The sequence below is a fragment of the Pseudophryne corroboree genome, chromosome 10, assembly GCF_028390025.1.
Source record: "Pseudophryne corroboree isolate aPseCor3 chromosome 10, aPseCor3.hap2, whole genome shotgun sequence".
NCBI classification, from domain to species: domain Eukaryota; kingdom Metazoa; phylum Chordata; class Amphibia; order Anura; family Myobatrachidae; genus Pseudophryne; species Pseudophryne corroboree.
The window spans coordinates 14,611,281-14,632,939 of record NC_086453.1 but is presented as its reverse complement, the minus strand read 5'-3'; the positions used below and the strand labels follow the sequence as shown (position 1 = coordinate 14,632,939).

General features: G+C 47.0%; 1 protein-coding gene across 1 annotated transcript in view; it reads left to right on the top strand.

The window, feature by feature from the left end:
• The window catches only part of UBR4 (ubiquitin protein ligase E3 component n-recognin 4), a 157,692-nt gene that overhangs the window by 76,870 nt on the left and 59,163 nt on the right, over positions 1 to 21,659 (top strand). Inside the window, 15 exon segments of the mRNA XM_063942129.1 lie at positions 7,633 to 7,759; positions 8,307 to 8,386; positions 8,468 to 8,596; positions 8,750 to 8,932; positions 9,069 to 9,191; positions 10,790 to 11,129; positions 11,425 to 11,522; positions 12,157 to 12,314; positions 12,388 to 12,600; positions 12,676 to 12,777; positions 12,926 to 13,026; positions 20,112 to 20,310; positions 20,397 to 20,585; positions 20,668 to 20,731; positions 20,812 to 21,003. Coding sequence (XP_063798199.1) covers positions 7,633 to 7,759; positions 8,307 to 8,386; positions 8,468 to 8,596; positions 8,750 to 8,932; positions 9,069 to 9,191; positions 10,790 to 11,129; positions 11,425 to 11,522; positions 12,157 to 12,314; positions 12,388 to 12,600; positions 12,676 to 12,777; positions 12,926 to 13,026; positions 20,112 to 20,310; positions 20,397 to 20,585; positions 20,668 to 20,731; positions 20,812 to 21,003 — 2,298 coding nt within the window.

Sequence of the window (21,659 nt, the reverse complement as noted above, 5' to 3'; positions counted from 1 at the left end):
GCTAAAATAAATGCATCACATATAACTCCTGGGCTATATGGATGCATTTAACCCCTGCCAAAACATACAGAAAAACGGATAAGGACGCCGAGAAAGGGGCGGAGCCTATCTCCTCAGCACACTGGCGCCATTTTCCCTCACAGCTCAGTTGGAGGGAAGCTCCCTGGCTCTCCCCTGCAGTCACTACACTACAGAAAGGGGTTAAAAAAGAGAGGGGGGCACAAATTAGGCGCAGTATAAACAATACAGCAGCTATAAAGGGAAAAACACTTATATAAGGTTATCCCTGTATATATATAGCGCTCTGGTGTGTGCTGGCAAACTCTCCCTCTGTCTCCCCAAAGGGCTAGTGGGGTCCTGTCCTCTATCAGAGCATTCCCTGTGTGTGTGCTGTGTGTCGGTACGTTTGTGTCGACATGTATGAGGAGAAAAATGATGAGGAGACGGAGTAGAGTGTCTGTAATAGTGTTGTCACCCCCTAGGGGGTCGACACCTGAGTGGATGTACTGTTGAAATTGCGTGACAGTGTCAGCTTTGTATAAAAGACAGTGGTTGACATGAGACAGCCGGCTACTCAGCTTGTGCATGTCCAGACGTCTCATACAGGGGCTCTAAAGCGCCCGTTACCTCAGATACAGACGCCGACACGGGTACTGACTCCTGTGTCGACGGTGAAGAGACAACCGTGATTTCCAATAGGGCCACACATTGCATGATTGAGGCAATGGAAAAAGTTTACACTTTTCTGATAATATGAATACCACCAAAAAAAAAAAAGGGGTATTATGTTTGGTGAGGAAAAACTTCCTGTAGTTTTCCTGAATCTGAGAAATAAAATGAGGTGTGTGATGATGCGTGGGTTTCCCCCCGATAACAATTGATAATTTCTAAAAAGTTATTGGCAGTATACCTTTTCCCGCCAGAGGTTAGGGTGCGTTGGGAAACACCCCCTAGGGGGGATAAGGCGCTCACACGCTTGTAAGAACAAGGGCTCTACCCTCTCTTGAGATGGCCGCCCTTAAGGATCCTGCTGATAGAAAGCAGGAGGGTATCCTAAAATGTATTTACACACATACTGGTGTTATACTGCGACCAGCAATCGCCTCAGCCTGGATGTGCAGTGCTGGGTTGGCGTGGTCGGATTCCCTGACTGGAAATATGATATCCTAGATAAGGACAGTATATTATTGCCTATAGAGCAATTAAAAGATGCATTTCTATATATGCATGATGCACAGCGGAATATTTGCCGACTGGCATCAAGTATAAGTGCGTTGTCCAATTATACCAGTAAAGTGGTCAGGTGATGCGGATTCCAAACGGCATTTGGAAGTATTGCCTTAAAAGAGGGGATGTACCCCAGGTCGCCTCTCAAAATAAGACGCCGTATTATCAGGCGCAGTCCTGGTTGGCAAGCGGACAAAAGGGTTCCTCTTTTCTGCTCGTGACAGAGGGAGAGGAAAATGGCTGCAGAGATCAGCCAGTTCCAAGGAACAGAAACCCTTTTCCGCCTCTGCCAAGCCCTCAGTATGACGCTAGGGCTTTACAAGTTCAGGCACGGTGGGGTCCCGTTCTCAATGAATTTCAGTGCGCAGTGGGCTCACTCGCAAGTAGACCCCTGGATCCTTTAGGTAATATTTCAGGGGTACAAATTGGAATTCGAGACGTATCCCCCTCGCCGTTTCCAAAAGTCTGTTTTACCGACGTCTCCCGCTGACAGGGAGGCAGTTTTGGAAGCCATTCACAAGCTGTATTCCCAGCAGGTGATAATCAAGGTACCCCTCCTGCAACAGGGAACGGGGTATTATTCCACACTATTGTGGTACCGAAGCCAGACGGCTCGGTGAGACCGTTTTTAAAATCTAAAATCTAAAATCTTTGAACACTTGCATACAGAGGTTCAAATTCAAAATTGAGTCACTCAGAGCAGTGATTGCAAACCTGGAAGAAGGGGACTACATGATGTCTCGGGACATCAAGGATGCTTACCTTCATGTCAAAATTTACCCTTCTCACCAAGGGTATTTCAGGTTATGGTACAGAACTGTCACTATCAGTTCGGACGCTGCCGTAGGGATGGTCCACGGCACCCCGGGTCTTTACTGAAGTAATGACCGTAATGATGATATTCCTTCGAAGGAAGGGAATTTTAGTTATCCTTTACTGGGACGATTCCCTGATAAGGGTAAGATCCAGGGAACAGTTGGAGATCGGTGTAGCACTATATCAGGTAGTGTTGCGGCAGCACGATTGGATTCTCAATATTCCAAAATCGCAGCTGGTTCCGACGACTTGTCTTCTGTTCCTAGGGATGATCCTGGACACAGTCCAGAAAGAAGGTGTTTCTCCCGGAGGAGAAAGCCAGGGAGTTATCCGAGCTAGTCAGGAACCTCCTAAAACCGAACCAAGTCTCAGTGCATCAATGCACAAGGGTTCTGGGTAAAAATGGTGGCTTCCTACGAAGCAATCCCATTCGGCAGATTCCACGCAAAACTTTCCAGTGGAACCTACTGGACAAATGGTCCGGGTCGCATCTTCAGATGCTTCAGCGGATAACCCTGTCACCAGGGACAAGGGTATCCCTCCTGTGGTGGTTGCAGAGTGCTCATCTTCTAGAGGGCCGCAGATTCGGCATTCGGGACTGGGTCCTGGTGGCCACGGATGCCAGCCTGCGAGGCTGGGGAGCAGTCACACAGGGAAGGAATTTCCAGGGCTTATGGTCAAGCCTGGAGACATCTCTTCATATAAACATTCTGGAACTAAGGGCCATTTACAATGCCCTAAGTCAAGCAAAACCCCTGCTTCAGGGTCAGGCGGTATTGATCCAATCGGACAACATCACGTCAGTCGCCCACGTAAACAGACAGGGCGGCACGAGAAGCAGGAGGGCAATGGCAGAAGCTGCAAGGATTCTTCGCTGGGCGGAAAATCATGTGATAGCACTGTCAGCAGTGTTCATTCCGGGAGTGGACAACTGGGAAGCAGACTTCCTCAGCAGACACGACCTTCACCCGGGAGAGTGGGGACTTCACCCAGAAGTCTTCCACCTGATTGTAAACCGTTGGGAAAAACCAAAGGTGGACATAATGGCGTCCCGTCTAAACAAAAAACTAGACAGATATTGCGCCAGGTCAAGGGACCCTCAGGCAATAGCGGTGGACGCTCTGGTAACACCGTGGGTGTACCAGTCAGTGTATGTGTTCCCTCCTCTGCCTCTCATACCAAAAGTACTGAGAATCATAAGAAGGAGAGGAGTAAGAACTATACTCGTGGTTCCGGATTGGCCAAGAAGGACTTGGTATCCGGAACTTCAAGAGATGCTCACGGACGAACCGTGGCCTCTACCTCTAAGAAAGGACCTGCTCCAGCAGGGGCCTTGTCTGTTCCAAGACTTACCGCGGCTGCGTTTGACGGCATGGCGGTTGAACGCCGGATCCTGAAGGAAAAAGGCATTCCAGATGAAGTCATCCCTACCCTGGTCAAGGCCAGGAAAGACGTAACCGCAAAACATTATCACCGCATTTGGCGAAAATATGTTGCGTGGTGTGAGGCCAAGAAGGCCCCTACAGAGGAATTTCAACTGGGTCGTTTCCTCCATTTCCTGCAAACAGGACTGTCTATGGGCCTAAAATTAGGGTCCATTAAGGTTCAAATTTCGGCCCTGTCGATTTTCTTCCAGAAAGAACTGGCTTCAGTGCCTGAAGTTCAGACATTTGTAAAAGGGGTACTGCATATACAGCCTCCTTTTGTGCCTCCAGTGGCACCTTGGGATCTCAATGTTGTGTTGAGTTTCCAAAAGTCACATTGGTTTGAACCACTCACCACTGTGGACTTAAAATATCTCACATGGAAGGTGACGATGCTGTTAGCCCTGGCTTCAGCCAGGCGTGTGTCAGAATTGGCGGCTTTATCATATAAAAGCCCTTACTTAATATTTCATTCTGACAGGGCAGAATTGAGGACTTGTCCTCAATTTCTACCTAAGGTGGTTTCTGCATTTCACATGAACCAACCTATTGTGGTACCTGCGGCTACTAAGGACTTGGAGGATTCCAAGTTGCTTGACGTGGTCAGGGCCCTGAAAATATATGTTTCCAGGACGGCTGGAGTCAGAAAATCTGACTCGCTGTTTATCCTGTATGCACCCAACAAACTGGGTGCTCCTGCTTCTAAGCAGACGATTGCTCGTTGGATTTGTAGTACAATTCAGCTTGCACATTCTGTGGCAGGCCTGCCACAGCCAAAAATCTTAAAATGCCCACTCCACAAGGAAGGTGGGCTCATCTTGGGCAGCTGCCCGAGGGGTCTCGGCTTTACAACTTTGCCGAGCAGTTACTTGGTCAGGAGCAAATACGTTTGTAAAATTCTACAAATTTGATACCCTGGCTGAGGAGGACCTGGAGTTCTCTCATTCGGTGCTGCAGAGTCATCCGCACTCTCCCGCCCGTTTGGGAGCTTTGGTATAATCCCCATGGTCCTTACGGAGTTCCCAGCATCCACTAGGACGTCAGAGAAAATAAGAATTTACTTACCGATAATTCTATTTCTCGTAGTCCGTAGTGGATGCTGGGCGCCCATCCCAAGTGCGGATTGTCTGCAATACTGGTACATAATTATTGTTACCAAATAATTCGGGTTATTGTTGTAGTGAGCCATCTTTTATAGAGGCTCCTCTGTTATCATGCTGTTAACTGGGTTCAGATCACAAGTTGTACGGTGTGATTGGTGTGGCTGGTATGAGTCTTACCCGGGATTCAAAATCCTTCCTTATTGTGTACGCTCGTCCGGGCACAGTATCCTAACTGAGGCTTGGAGGAGGGTCATAGGGGGAGGAGCCAGTGCACACCAGGTGATCCTAAAGCTTTCTTTAGATGTGCCCAGTCTCCTGCGGAGCCGCTATTCCCCATGGTCCTTACGGAGTTCCCAGCATCCACTACGGACTACGAGAAATAGAATTATCGGTAAGTAAATTCTTATTTTTTTGATGGCTCAATGTACACAAACTTTGTTTAATACACAAAGTTATTAAAAATATTGTATTAAATTACCTTCAGGCTGTGTGTATAAGGTGTATATGACACACAAATACATTCTGTGCTTAGATTTAGGTCCCATCACCATGATATCTCATTATGGTATGCAATTATTCCAAAATACGGAAAAATCCGATATCCAAAATACCTCTGGTCCCAAGCATTTTGGATAAGGGATACTCAACCTGTATTATACAGTATTGTCTAATTATACAGCAGTATAAGGGACATATCATCCTCCGTATAACACAATATATAAGGGTTATATCATTCTCTTACACATTATGTTATACGTGCTGTGTGCTCATAGTATAAGGGTGATATCATTCTCTTATACATTGTGTTATACGTACTGTGTGCTCATAGTATAAGGGTGATATTCTGTTATACGTTGTGTTATACGTACTGTGTGCTCATAGTATAAGGGTGATATCATTCTCTTATACATTGTGTTATACGTACTACGTGCTCATAGTATAAGGGTGATATCATTCTGTTATACATTGTTATACGTACTGTGTGCTCATAGTATAAGGGTGATATCATTCTCTTATAAATTGTGTTATACGTACTGTGTGCTCATAGTATAAGGGTGATATCATTCTGTTATACGTTGTGTTATACGTACTGTGTGCTCATAGTATAAGGGTGATATCATTCTGTTATACATTGTTATACGTACTGTGTGCTCATAGTATAAGGGTGATATCATTCTCTTATACATTGTGTTATACGTACTGTGTGCTCATAGTATAAGGGTGATATCATTCTCTTATACGTTGTGTTATACGTACTGCGTGCTCATAGTATAAGGGTGATATCATTCTCTTATACATTGTGTTATACGTACTGTGTGCTCATAGTATAAGGGTGATATCATTCTGTTATACGTTGTGTTATACGTACTGTGTGCTCATAGTATAAGGGTGATATCATTCTCTTATACATTGTGTTATACGTACTGCGTGCTCATAGTATAAGGGTGATATCATTCTCTTATACATTGTGTTATACGTACTGTGTGCTCATAGTATAAGGGTGATATCATTCTGTTATACGTTGTGTTATACGTACTGTGTGCTCATAGTATAAGGGTGATATCATTCTGTTATACATTGTTATACGTACTGTGTGCTCATAGTATAAGGGTGATATCATTCTCTTATACATTGTGTTATACGTACTGTGTGCTCATAGTATAAGGGTGATATCATTCTCTTATACATTGTGTTATATGTACTGGGTGCTCATAGTATAAGGGTGATATAATTCTCTTATAAATTGTGTTATACGTACTGTGTGCTCATAGTATAAGGGTGATATCATTCTGTTATACGTTGTGTTATACGTACTGTGTGCTCATAGTATAAGGGTGATATCATCCTCTTATATATTGTGTTATATGTACTGTGTGCTCATAGTATAAGGGTGATATCATTCTCTTATACATTGTGTTATACGTACTGTGTGCTCATAGTATAAGGGTGATATCATTCTCTTATACATTGTGTTATACGTACTGTGTGCTCATAGTATAAGGGTGATATCATTCTCTTATACGTTGTGTTATACGTACTGCGTGCTCATAGTATAAGGGTGATATCATTCTGTTATACATTGTTATACGTACTGTGTGCTCATAGTATAAGGGTGATATCATTCTCTTATACATTGTGTTATACGTACTGCGTGCTCATAGTATAAGGGTGATATCATTCTGTTATACATTGTGTTATATGTACTGGGTGCTCATAGTATAAGGGTGATATCATTCTCTTATACATTGTGTTATACGTACTGTGTGCTCATAGTATAAGGGTGATATCATTCTGTTATACGTTGTGTTATACTTACTGTGTGCTCATAGTATAAGGGTGATATCATTCTGTTATACATTGTGTTATATGTACTGTGTGCTCATAGTATAAGGGTGATATCATTCTCTTATACATTGTGTTATACGTACTGTGTGCTCATAGTATAAGGGTGATATCATTCTGTTATACGTTGTGTTATACGTACTGTGTGCTCATAGTATAAGGGTGATATCATTCTGTTATACATTGTGTTATATGTACTGTGTGCTCATAGTATAAGGGTGATATCATTCTCTTATACATTGTGTTATACGTACTGCGTGCTCATAGTATAAGGGTGATATCATTCTCTTATACATTGTGTTATACGTACTGTGTGCTCATAGTATAAGGGTGATATCATCCTCTTATATATTGTGTTATATGTACTGTGTGCTCATAGTATAAGGGTGATATCATTCTATTATACATTGTGTTATACGTACTGTGTGCTCATAGTATAAGGGTGATATCATTCTCTTATACATTGTGTTATATGTACTGGGTGCTCATAGTATAAGGGTGATATCATTCTCTTATACATTGTGTTATACGTACTGTGTGCTCATAGTATAAGGGTGATATCATTCTGTTATACGTTGTGTTATACGTACTGTGTGCTCATAGTATAAGGGTGATATCATTCTGTTATACATTGTGTTATACGTACTGTGTGCTCATAGTATAAAGTTGATATCATCCTCTTCTATATTGTGTAGTACAATATGTCTTATATCTTCCAGGTGCAGTACAATCTATTAACCCCTCCGCTTGGCTCTGGGACGTCGCAGGAAGGGAGTTGCCGCACCTCAGCTGTGTACTATGGGTTTAAAGAAGTAGAAGAGAATTGGTCCAAACATTGCACAGCCGGTGAGCAAGTGGCGCAGAGAGAGATCTATGTACACAAGTAGCGGAGTGCTCCCTTATTATTGTTCTCCTCTGTACTTTCCATAATTGGCGCAGAGAGATATCTATGTACACACGTTGCGAAGTGCTCCCTTATTATTGTTCTCCTCTGTACTCTCTTCTGCCTCCTCCTCTTCCTCTTCTGCCTCCTCCTCTTCTGCCTCCTCCTTCTCTTCCGCCTCCTCCTCCTTCTTCTCTTCCGCCTCCTCCTCCTCCTCCTCTTCCGCCTCCTCCTCCCCCCTCTTCCGCCTCCTCCTCCCTCTTCCGCCTCCTCCTCCTCCTCTTCCGCCGCCTCCTCCTCCTCTTCCGCCGCCTCCTCCTCCTCTGCCTCCTCCGCCTCCTCCTCCGCCGCCGCCTCCTCCTCCGCCGCCGCCTCCTCCTCCGCCGCCGCCTCCTCTCCTCCTCCTCCGCCGCCTCCTCCTCCTCTTCCGCCGCCTCCTCCATTCTGGGGCATGGGCCATATTCATGGCAATCCCTATGTACAACATGCTTTGTTTTTATTCTCTCACAGATGCTGCTCCACAGCCCCGCTTCTACAGCATCCTCTCACAGGAAGCCTCTGAAGATGACCTACACAGGCTTGATACTGAAGTAAGGTCTTCTGGATGCCACCGCTAGACACATCACGTAGTTCCATGGTGGAGCAGTCATTAACTGTTGTCTCTTTTCCAGGTGTGTGAGGTCCTCTTCTCTCGAGCATTGAAGTACGATGACCTGTACACGGCCCTCATCTCATTACTGGCTGCAGGATCCCAGTTTGATACAGTTCGGAGAAACGAGAACAAGAGCATCACTGCCCTGGTGAGACCTCCAGACAATATACCGGACTGTCCACATCCTCAGATCGGGGCTGGCCTGGTCTTTCATTTCCTCTTTTCCTTATTGTAAACAGTAACGTCAGTGTGTGTTATTCACTTGTATTGTGTATGAAACATGTCATTCTCTCTCCTTTAGGAGGCATGTGCTCTTCAGTATCACTTCCTTATACTGTGGAGGATTCTGGGAATATTGCCTCCTTCCATGCACTACATGAAGCAGCTGTCCCTGAATGTATCCGCGCCTAGCGAATGCGAGATCTTGCACACTTTGCGCTGGGCGTCACGACTCAAAGTACCGTCATACCAGCTGTGGATCAAGGTATGGAGGCAGGTGCCTGCTCTCGGCAGAATCTGAGTGTGACCTGTGTTGGGAGGGTGTCGTACTGAATGTGCTAGAGACATGGCAGAGCTTCTTTCAGAATGATTATAAGATTGCGTTATTCATCTTTGTGCAGGACCATCTTGTGAAGCAGGGAATGAAGCCCGAGCAAGCCGAGTCACTGACGGAACAAACCTCAACCAAATGCAACTCTATAAAGTATGACGTAGAGGTGGCGGAAGAGTACATCGCCCAACAGGTGCGTTCAGCTGGCACAATTGTGCACTATGTGCAGCTTATTAAAGTATTAAATATCTGAATTCTAATCTGATAAATACCCCATCCTCTGCAGTCATTTAATATACTCCGACCTCTGCAGCCATTTATTATACCCCAACCTCTGCAGTCATTTATTATACCCCATCCTCTGCAGTCATATAATATACTCCACCTCTGCTGCCATTTATTATACTCCATCCTCTTCAGTGATATAATATACCTCAACCTCTGCAGCCATTTATTATACCCCATCCTCTGCAGTGATTTAATATATCCCAACCTCTGCAGTCATTTAATATACCCCAACCTCTGCAGTCATTTATTATACCCCGACCTCTGCAGCCATTTATTATACCCCAACCTCTGCAGTGATATAATATACTCCGACCTCTGCAGCCATTTAATATACCCCAACCTCTGCAGTCATTTAATATACCCCAACCTCTGCAGTCATTTATTATACCCCGACCTCTGCAGCCATTTATTATACCCCAACCTCTGCAGTGATATAATATACTCCGACCTCTGCAGCCATTTAATATACCCCAACATCTGCAGTCATTTAATATACCCCATCCTCTGCGGTCATTTAATATAACCCAACCTCTGCAATCGTTTAATATACCCCAACGTCTGCAGTAATTTAATATACCCCAACCTCTGCAGTCATTTATTATACCCCGACCTCTGCAGCCATTTAATAAACCTCAACCTCTGCAGCCATTTAATATACCCCATCCTCTGCGGTCATTTAATATAGCTCATCCTCTGCGGTCATTTAATATACCCCATCCTCTGCGGTCATTTAATATACCCCATCCTCCGCGGTCATGTAATATAACCCAACCTTTGCGGTCATGTAATATACCCCATCCTCTGCAGCCATTTAATATAACCCAACGTCTGCAGTCGTTTAATATACCTCAACCTCTGCAGCCATTTAATATACCCTATCCTCTGCAGTCATTTAATATACCCTATCCTCTGCAGTCATTTAATATACCCCAACCACTGCAGCCATTTAATATACCCCAACCACTGCAGCCATTTAATATACCCCATCCTCTGCAGTCATTTAATATAACCCAACCTCTGCAGCCATTTAATATACCTCAACATCTGCAGCCATTTAATATACCCTATCCTCTGCAGTCATTTAATATACCCTATCCTCTGCAGTCATTTAATATACCCCAACCACTGCAGCCATTTAATATACCCCATCCTCTGCAGTCATTTAATATAACCCAACCTCTGCAGCCATTTAATATACCTCAACATCTGCAGCCATTTAATATACCCCATCCTCTGCGGTCATTTAATATAGCTCATCCTCTGCGGTCATTTAATATACCCCATCCTCTGCGGTCATGTAATATAACCCAACCTTTACGGTCATTTAATATACTCCATCCTCTGCAGCCATTTAATATAACCCAACGTCTGCAGTCGTTTAATATACCTCAACCTCTGCAGCCATTTAATATACCCTACCCTCTGCAGCCATTTAAAGTGTTCCTGTCCACCTTTTAAGGTAATCTCATTAATAGACTCCTTTCATTTTATTTTTTGTTCTAGATCTCAACTTACTGCAGCTCTAACGGGTACACATTTGAGCAGCTGCGGAAGGGCCCAAACCTTCAGTGCATTTATACTTTGGATGCAGTGATCTGCAAGGTGCAAGTGTCTCTAGATGAGCATTTCTCCAAATTGTCAGCGGAGAGCGACCCGCAGAAATCCTCGCAGGTGGCTAAGAACCTACTGCCAGCTGCGTTACAGCTGCTTGATATGTACGCCTCCCTGACCCGCTGTTACCTGCTCCGGAGCCTGCCCGAGGAAGGAGCCGATGAGAAGAAGCTGCAGGGCTACGGGGCCGTGTTGGCCATCGGCTCTGCCCGCTGCAAAGCCAACACACTGGGTAAGATGAATGGTGGATGTCGGGGTCCGCGCTAACTGAAAGCACGATTTAGCCACAGGGTTGACTGGAAGGAGCTATGGTCAGGTTGATTCTGATTATCAGCCATTGGGATAATGTGGATTGGGCTTAAGCTCTTCAAGATGGGTCTGTTACTTGCTGCCAAAGCTCCTTCAGCTCCAGTGACTACACTACTGAGTGTAGGTCCTTACGGAGACAACGTTTTTGGTGTTGTTCTGTATATCAAGGCGTTTTCAGTTCTTCATTAATCACCAGCGATTTATCTGTCTCACGTTAGGTCCTGTGTTGATCCAGAACCTTCCCACCGCTGTACAGACCTTGTGTGAGTCTTGGAACAATATCCACACCAACGAGTTCCCCAGTATTGGCTCATGGGTGAGTGCTGGTGTCTCCGAGTGAGGCTGTATGGTGTGCACTAGGGAGGCCAACCCCGGGCCTTTTTTTTTCAATCCCGGGTATCGGGATTGAAAAATTATCAATCCCGGGATGGGATTGGGTTGAAGATTTTAAAGTTACATTCTTCTGTGTTCTTACCCCCCACCCCACCCCTTCTCGGACCGACCCAGCCCACTGAACTACTCGCCGTCTTTCGGGAGTGCAGATGGGTTCACTTGCTGCAGGTGGTGGGCAGCGAGGTGCGGTCCGGGCAGCGCGGGCATCTGGCATCAGACTACGCATTGTGACCTCTGACTTCACGTTACGCCGAGCAGTGCGCACAGCATGGCGCGGAGGGAGCTGGGCAGCGTCTGAGCCTCCTGAGGACACTCAACGCTGCCTGGTATTGAAAAACAAGAGGGCTTTCTAATCCCGAAATCCCCGGGATTGGAAGCTCCAATCCCGAGATTGAATCCCAGCCAATTTTAGGCCTAAGGCTAGTGTGCACCAGGCGGCTGAAGACTTTACAGCTGTACATGATGTATCCATAGACCAGTAATCTTCATGCGGTGGATTCATACAATGAAATAAAGTGTAAAAGGAATAACGCTGTATGTCCTCTTCTGTCTTTCAGCGCAACGCTTTTGCCAATGACACTATTCCATCGGAGAGCTACATTGGAGCAGTGCAGGCAGCTCACCTGGGCACCCTGTGCAGCCCCAGCCTCTCTCTCGCCGCGTCACTCAAGCATGTTCTTTTGTCCTTGGTCAGGCTGACTGGTGACCTCATAGTGTAGGTTCCACTGAAAGTCACGTGTTGTCCTCTTGGTGCCTGTAGAAGTTTATTAATACATCTCCACATACAGGTGGTGCCCGGAAGACATGAACAGCCGCCAGCTAATCCAGTCCTTGCTGTTCCTTCTTCTGGAGAGCAGCACAGAGAGTGTGGCGGATCTGTGCAGTACGTCCCTGGAGAGAGTCCTCGGACCTGCCGAGTCTGATGAGTTCCTGTCCCGGGTGTATGAGAAGCTGATCACAGGGTGTTACAATATCCTCGCCCACCACTCCGACCCCAGCAGGTCAGTTACTGGATGTTCTAGAATGGGATATATCGGGCATCTCTGTTAGAGCACTAACTGTGCTGTCTTCCGCAGCGGCCTGGATGAGTCCATTCTGGAGGAATGTCTGCAGTTCCTGGAGAAGCAGCTGGAGACCAGCCAGACCCGCAAAGCCATGGAAGAGTTCTTTACCGAGAGGTATGTTTTACTTGTCACCTTAGTGTCTGGGGAACCATGATGCTCGACATCGACACACCGGCTTATAGTGTCGTCTTGTCTGTGTCGGCAGAACCAAGGTGCCCGACACCGACACACCGGCTTATAATGTCTTTCTGTCTTCGTACAGAGGAGAACTGGTGCAGATTATGATGGCCACTGCAAATGAATCCCTCTCGGCCAAGTTCTGTAACCGAGTACTGAAGCTGTTTACCAAGCTCTTCCAGCTGAGTGAGTAACATAGCGGAGTGATGTGCAGTATGGTGTTCTGTTCCCGTCTGGGGCCGTCCACTGAGCCGGTAGCGTCTCAGCCCTAGTAGTGAGAATGTAGACTTTATCGTCTCTCTAGATTGTGTGCCTCGGTCATGTCACTGGCACTCCTGCATGGTTAGGGAATGTATCACCTGTTATGGGTCACTGGGCATATACAGTCGGCTTCAGAATTTTTGACAATGTGTTAGTGTTGAACGCCTTGCTCTTTCATATCCCATGCTGCTGGACACCTGGTCTGTAGAACACAGAGGACAAGGTGCTTATTAGGCTGCAACCCAATGTACGTTTAATTACTTCTATCACTTTAGTATTTACTGTAGTTATCATGCCATCGGCTTGGGCAGCTCTAGGCTGCCTGGTGAGTGTAGTAGTTTTGGAGCCATGCCGTAGTATCACCTGGGGGAACGGCGCTGCCATCGGGAGGGTGCATTAGTGTCAGGCCACTTTCAGAGAACAACATAGTAAGTGCCTCACCCTTCCTGGCACAAGGTCCACTACCTCTGGTACCTGCTAGTTCAGCAGCACTCCACTGGTATTCACTAAAGTCATGTTACATTTCCTGTGGTCCGGAAGGCTGGCGATTAATCCCCATTTCTCTAACGTCCTAGTGGATGCTGGGACTCCGTCAGGACCATGGGGAATAGCGGGCTCCGCAGGAGACAGGGCACATCTAAATAAAGCTTTTAGGATCACATGGTGCGTACTGGCTCCTCCCCCTATGACCCTCCTCCAAGCCTCAGTTAGGTTTTTGTGCCCGTCCGAGAAGGGTGCAATCTAGGTGGCTCTCCTAAAGAGCTGCTTAGACAAAGTTTTTTTAGGTTTAAATCTCAGTGAATCCTGCTGGCAACAGGATCACTGCATCGAGGGACTTAGGGGAGAGATTTCCAACTCACCTGCGTGCAGGATGGATTGGAGTCTTAGGCTACTGGACACTTAGCTCCAGAGGGAGTCGGAACACAGGTCATCCTGGGGTTCGTCCCGGAGCCGCGCCGCCGACCCCCCTTACAGACGCTGAAGATCGGAGGTCCGGAAAGCAGGCGGCAGAAGACTCCTCAGTCTTCATGAAGGTAGCGCACAGCACTGCAGCTGTGCGCCATTGTTGCTACACGTCTCACTGATTCAGTCACGGAGGGTGCAGGGCGCTGCTGGGGGCGCCCTGGGCAGCAATATTAAATACCTTTAGTGGCGAAAAATACATCACATATAGCCATTAAGGCTATATGTATGTATTTAACCCAGGCCAGTTTTCTTAAAACCCGGGAGAAAAGCCCACCGAAAAAGGGGCGGAGCTTATTCTCCTCAGCACTCAGCGCCATTTTCCTGCTCAGCTCCGCTGGTGAGGAAGGCTCCCAGGATTCTCCCCTGCACTGCACTACAGAAACAGGGTAACAAAGAGAAGGGGGGCATAATTTGGCGATATTGATATATTAAAAGCGCCTATATCAAAAACAACACCTTCTAGGGTTGTTTATATACATTTATAGCGCTTTTGGTGTGTGCTGGCAAACTCTCCCTCTGTCTCCCCAAAGGGCTAAGAGGGTCCTGTCTTCGATTAGAGCATTCCCTGTGTGGCTGCTGTGTGTCGGTACGTGTGTGTCGACATGTATGAGGACGATGTTGGTGTGGAGGCAGAGCTATTGCCGGTAATGGTGATGTCACCCCCTAGGGAGTCGACACCGGAATGGATGGCTTTAGTTGTGGAATTACGTGATAATGTTAGCACATTACAAAAGTCAGTTGACGAAATGAGACGGCCGGAAAACCAGTTAGTACCGGCTCAGGCGTCTCAGACACCGTCAGGGGCTGTAAAACGTCCCTTACCTCAGTCAGTCGACACGGGTACCGACACAGATGAATCTAGTGTCGACGGTGAAGAAACAAACGTATTTTCCAATAGGGCCACACGTTATATGATCACGGCAATGAAGGAGGCTTTGCAGATCTCTGATACTGCTGGTACCTCAAAAAGGGGTATTATGTGGGGGGTGAAAAAACTACCTGTAGCTTTTCCAGAATCAGAGGAATTGAATGACGTGTGTGATGAAGCGTGGGTTAACCCAGATAGAAAACTGCTAATTTCCAAGAAGTTATTGGCATTATACCCTTTCCCACCAGAGGTTAGGGCGCGCTGGGAAACACCCCCTAGGGTGGATAAGGCGCTCACACGTTTATCAAAGCAAGTGGCGTTGCCGTCTCCTGATACGGCCGCCCTCAAGGATCCAGCAGATAGGAGGCTGGAAACTACACTGAAGAGTATATACACACATACTGGTGTTATACTGCGACCGGCAATAGCCTCAGCCTGGATGTGCAGTGCTGGGGTAGTGTGGTTGGATTCCCTGACTGAAAATATTGATACCCTGGATAGGGACAGTATTTTATTGACTCTAGAGCAATTAAAGGATGCGTTTCTTTATATGCGAGATGCTCAGAGGGATATTTGTACTCTAGCATCAAGGGTAAGCGCGATGTCCATATCTGCCAGAAGAAGTTTATGGACGCGACAGTGGTCAGGTGATGCGGATTCCAAAAGGCATATGGAAGTATTGCCATATAAAGGAGAGGAATTATTTGGGGTCGGTCTTTCGGACCTGGTGGCCACGGCAACTGCCGGCAAATCCACTTTTTTACCTCAGACCCCCTCCCAACAGAAAAAGACACCGTCTTTTCAGCCGCAGTCCTTTCGCTCCTATAAAAACAAGCGACCAAAAGGACAGTCTTATCTGCCGCGAAGCAGAGGAAAGGGTAAGAGAGGGCAGCAAGCAGCCCCTGCCCAGGACCAGAAGCCCGCCCCGGGTTCTACAAAGCCATCAGCATGACGCTGGGGCTTTACAAGCGGACTCAGGAGCGGTGGGGGGTCGACTCAAGATTTTCAGCAATCAGTGGGCTCGCTCACAAGTGGACCCGTGGATCCTGCAGATAATATCTCAGGGTTACATGTTGGAGTTCGAAAGGTCTCCCCCTCGCCGGTTCCTAAAGTCTGCTTTACCAACGTCTCCCTCAGAAAGGACGTCGGTATTGGAAGCCATTCACAAGCTGTATTCTCAGCAGGTGATAGTCAAGGTACCCCTCCTACAACAGGGAAAGGGGTATTATTCCACACTATTTGTGGTACCGAAGCCAGACGGTTCGGTAAGACCTATTCTAAACCTGAAATCCTTGAACCTGTACATACAAAAATTCAAGTTCAAGATGGAGTCACTCAGAGCAGTGATAGCGAATCTGGAGGAAGGGGACTTCATGGTGTCCCTGGACATAAAAGATGCTTATCTGCATGTCCCAATTTACCCCTCACACCAAGGGTATCTCAGGTTCGTGATACAAGACTGTCATTATCAGTTTCAAACGCTGCCGTTTGGTTTGTCCACGGCTCCTCGGGTCTTTACCAAGGTAATGACCGAAATGATGGTTCTTCTACGAAGAAAAGGCGTATTAATTATCCCTTACTTGGACGATCTCCTGATAAGGGCAAAGTCCAGAGAACAGCTGGAAGTCGGTGTAGCACTAACCCAGGTAGTGCTTCAGCAACACGGGTGGATTCTGAATCTTCCAAAATCTCAATTGACCCCGACAACACGTCTGCTGTTCCTGGGAATGATTCTGGACACGGTTCAGAAAAAGGTGTTTCTCCCGGAGGAGAAAGCAAGGGAGTTATCCGAACTTGTCAGGAACCTCCTAAAACCAGGAACTGTGTCAGTACATCAATGCACAAGAGTCCTGGGAAAGATGGTGGCTTCTTACGAAGCAATTCCATTTGGCAGATTCCATGCACGAACATTTCAGTGGGATCTGCTGGACAAATGGTCCGGATCGCATCTGCACATGCATCAGCGGATAACACTGTCACCAAGAACAAGGTTGTCTCTCCTGTGGTGGTTGCAGAGTGCCCATCTGTTAGAGGGCCGCAGATTCGGCATACAGTACTGGGTCCTGGTGACTACGGATGCCAGCCTACGAGGCTGGGGAGCAGTCACACAGGGAAGGAACTTCCAGGGCGTGTGGTCAAACCTGGAGACGTCCCTTCACATAAATATACTGGAGCTAAGTGCTATCTACAATGCTCTAAGCCTGGCAAAACCGCTGCTTCAGGGTCAGCCGGTGTTGATCCAGTCGGACAACATCACGGCAGTCGCCCACGTAAATCGACAAGGCGGCACGAGAAGCAGAAGAGCAATGACAGAAGCGGCAAGGATTCTGCGCTGGGCGGAAAATCATGTCATAGCACTGTCAGCAGTGTTCATCCCGGGAGTGGACAACTGGGAAGCAGATTTCCTCAGCAGACACGACCTTCACCCGGGAGAGTGGGGACTCCATCCAGAAGTCTTCCACATGATTGTGAACCGTTGGGAAAAACCAAAGGTGAACATGATGGCGTCTCGCCTCAACAAAAAATTGGACAGATATTGCGCCAGGTCAAGAGACCCTCAGGCAATAGCTGTGGACGCTCTGGTAACACCGTGGGTGTACCAGTCAGTGTATGTGTTCCCTCCTCTGCCTCTCATACCAAAGGTACTGAGAATTATACGGAAAAGGGGAGTAAGAACAATACTAGTGGCTCCGGACTGGCCAAGAAGAACTTGGTATCCGGAACTTCAAGAGATGCTCACGGAGGATCCGTGGCCTCTACCTCTAAGAAGGGATCTGCTTCAGCAGGGACCTTGTATGTTCCAAGACTTACCGCGTCTGCGTTTGACGGCATGGCGGTTGAACGCCGGATTCTAAAAGAAAAGGGCATTCCAGAGGAAGTTATTCCTACCTTGATGAAGGCTAGGAAGGAAGTGACTGTACAACATTATCACCGCATTTGGCGAAAATATGTTGCGTGGTGTGAGGCCAAAAAGGCCCCAACGGAAGAATTTCAATTGGGTCGATTCTTACATTTCCTGCAAGCAGGATTGTCTATGGGCCTAAAATTAGGGTCCATTAAAGTTCAAATTTCGGCCTTATCAATCTTCTTCCAGAAGGAATTGGCGTCAGTTCCTGAAGTACAAACTTTTGTCAAAGGTGTACTACATATACAACCCCCAATGGTGCCTCCAGTGGCACCGTGGGATTTGAACGTAGTTTTGAATTTTCTCAAATCTCATTGGTTTGAGCCTCTAAAATCGGTAGATTTAAAATACCTTACATGGAAGGTAACCATGTTATTGGCCCTGGCTTCAGCCAGGAGAGTTTCGGAGTTGGCGGCTTTATCGTACAAAAGCCCATATCTGATTTTCCATTCGGACAGGGCAGAACTGCGGACACGTCCTCATTTTCTCCCTAAGGTGGTTTCGGCTTTTCACTTGAACCAGCCTATTGTGGTGCCTGCGGCTACTAGCGACTTGGGGGACTCCAAGTTACTGGACGTTGTCAGAGCATTAAAAATATATATTTCAAGGACAGCTGAAGTCAGAAAATCTGACTCGTTGTTTATATTGTATGCACCCAACAAGATGGGTGCTCCTGCGTCTAAACAGACGATTGCACGTTGGATCTGTAGCACAATCCAATTTGCACATTCTGTGGCAGGCCTGCCACAGCCTAAATCTGTAAAGGCCCACTCCACAAGGAAAGTGGGCTCATCTTGGGCGGCTGCCCGAGGGGTCTCGGCATTACAACTTTGCCGAGCAGCTACGTGGTCAGGGGAGAACACGTTTGTAAAATTTTACAAATTTGATACTCTGGCTAAGGAGGACCTGGAGTTCTCTCATTCGGTGCTGCAGAGTCATCCGCACTCTCCCGCCCGTTTGGGAGCTTTGGTATAATCCCCATGGTCCTGACGGAGTCCCAGCATCCACTAGGACGTTAGAGAAAATAAGAATTTACTTACCGATAATTCTATTTCTCATAGTCCGTAGTGGATGCTGGGCGCCCATCCCAAGTGCGGATTGTCTGCAATGTTTGTACATAGTTATTGTTACAAAAATCGGGTTATTACTATTGTTGTGAGCCATCTTTTCAGAGGCTACTTCATTTGTTGTTATCATACTGTTAACTGGGTTCAGATCACAAGTTGTACGGTGTGATTGGTGTGGCTGGTATGAGTCTTACCCGGGATTCAAGATCCTTCCTTATTGTGTACGCTCGTCCGGGCACAGTACCTAACTGAGGCTTGGAGGAGGGTCATAGGGGGAGGAGCCAGTACGCACCATGTGATCCTAAAAGCTTTATTTAGATGTGCCCTGTCTCCTGCGGAGCCCGCTATTCCCCATGGTCCTGACGGAGTCCCAGCATCCACTACGGACTATGAGAAATAGAATTATCGGTAAGTAAATTCTTATTATCTTTGATGATCAAGGCAAAGTTTCATAAGCAGTTGGTGTTCGACGCTCGACATCAGGGTCTGTCCTACTGGGACTTGGTTGGAAAGTAATCGCCTAGCATGATAAGGGTTGAAAATATACTTTACTAAGAAGGGAAGGAGCTGTGACCAGTGTTGTGTGGGTGTGGCCAGTGCTGTGTGGGTGTGGCCAGTGCTGTGTGGGTGTGGCCAGTGCCATATGGGCATGTACACCCACTACACTATCTGTCTCACTGGCTCTCTGAATACGTAAAAGTAGAAAAATTGCACCATTTCTTCAGGAAAATAAAATACAATATTAATATTTGTGGTTTATATGCATCCGTGAAGCCAACTGAAATTGTTTCCTTGCAGTGCTGTCACTGGGAAGGGTGGTTCTCATGACCTTTGCACTTTTAAACCTCTAAATCCACTTTACTGGACTATTACTTGATAGAGCATTTTTGAACTCTTATGGACTATTACTCTAATTTCTGTGAGACTAGAGAATGGCTGCTACAAAGTACTGTCCTCAATTACTGTCCACACCCGTTATACATGTTGAAGATAGTATTAGTTAACGCTTCCTGTGCAGTTCCCTCCACCAGCCTTCGGCGTTCACAGCCAAAATAGAGGGTTTGAACCATGCCATAGGTAACAAGGAAAGAATACCCCCCCCCCCCCCCCCCCCATTCCTACTCCGCAGTTTATTTCATTATGAATTTCTTGTGTTCTCTGCACAAACGGGATCGATAAACAGTCTGTCCTTCACCCTGCACAGCCGAGAAGAACCCAAGCCCCAGTCTGCTGCACCTTTGCGGGACTCTGGCTCAGCTTGCCTGTGTGGAGCCTACGCAGTTACAGTCCTGGCTGGTCCGTATGACGACTCCCCCTCCCAAGGACTCTGACCAGACGGAGATAGTCCAGGAAAATCGTCAGTTACTCCAGCTGCTCACTGCTTACATTGTGAGAGAGAACAGGTAAGAAGGTCCAGATCCCCCCAGTGTGTCCCACCACCGTTATACCCGAGTCCTCTGCTGATATTTGTGGTGTTTGTGTCCTGCAGCCAAGTCGGCGAAGGTGTGTGCACAGTCCTACTCAGCACTCTCATCCCTATGGCCACAGAGCTGCTAAACAACGGTGATGGGACTGGTTTTCCGGAGCTGATGGTTGTGATGGCCACTCTGGCCGGTGCAGGACAAGGTGCTGGACACCTTCAGCTGCACCATGCAGCCATGGACTGGCTGGCAAGATGGTGAGTGCCTTGGCGGTGGTTTGTGGTATCAGAGTTCTCTTGAAATGCATCCCGAGAGTCCTGATTGATCTTTCTCTCGCAGTAAGAAGTATCTCTCCCAGAAGAACGTGGTGGAAAAGTTGAGCAACAATGTGATGCAGGGGAAGGTGAGGACAACCAGAATGACGTCTAGTGGTGAGCATAGGTACGGTCAGTGACTGGTGGTAACTGTGCTGTGTCTCTTTAGCATGTGACCATCCTGGAGTGTACGTGTCATATCGTGTCGTACTTGGCTGACGTTACCAGTGCGCTGAGTCACAACTCGGGACAAGGCCACTGTCACCTCCCTGTGGACGGAGAGGAGCGGGCGATAGAGGTGGATTCAGACTGGGTAGAAGAGCTGGCTGTTGAAGAGGACGATTCTCAGGCTGAAGATTCTGTAAGTCCGCCGGTTTCGTCTCGAGTTGAGTCTGTGGACCCAAATTCTAGTAAGAACGGTCTGTGAAAGATGTTAGGAAAGGATGCAGCGGATGAAATAGGACAGTGGGAAAGGGTTGAAACTGTAATGTAATTTGGACCTCCCTGTGAAAAATCCAGGGGAAAATCCAGTAATGCCTTTGTAAGGGGGGCGCAGGGGAGAGGGATATATAACCGTTCATACCTTGTGGCAATTGACTAAGCTGAAGGCTGACGGCGAGAAGTTGAGAGAGGTCACCTGGGTAAGTACATGGGGGGGGTGTGGGAGCGCCAGGCAAACGGAGCATCAAATTATTCAGCTTTCATCGGTAGCAGAGTTCAAATCGCAGATAAAGCAAAACTAGTCCTTTCTGAGCACGATTATAGTCCTAGAGTCGGAGGTGGGGTGGTCCTGTATTAAAGTGCTTCTTTTTTCTGCAGTGTCACACGGAAGAGTGACATCCATAAACCTGACACAAAATATTAAAGATATAAAAAATAAACGTAAATGATCCTCATTGTACCTAAAGCGCACACTCCCAGACTATGGTGGCCAATCCCGGGATTTAGGGCCAAAAATGGCCGGGATTCAGTCCTGGGATTGAAAGGTCCAATCTCGGGGATTGAGGGATCAGCATT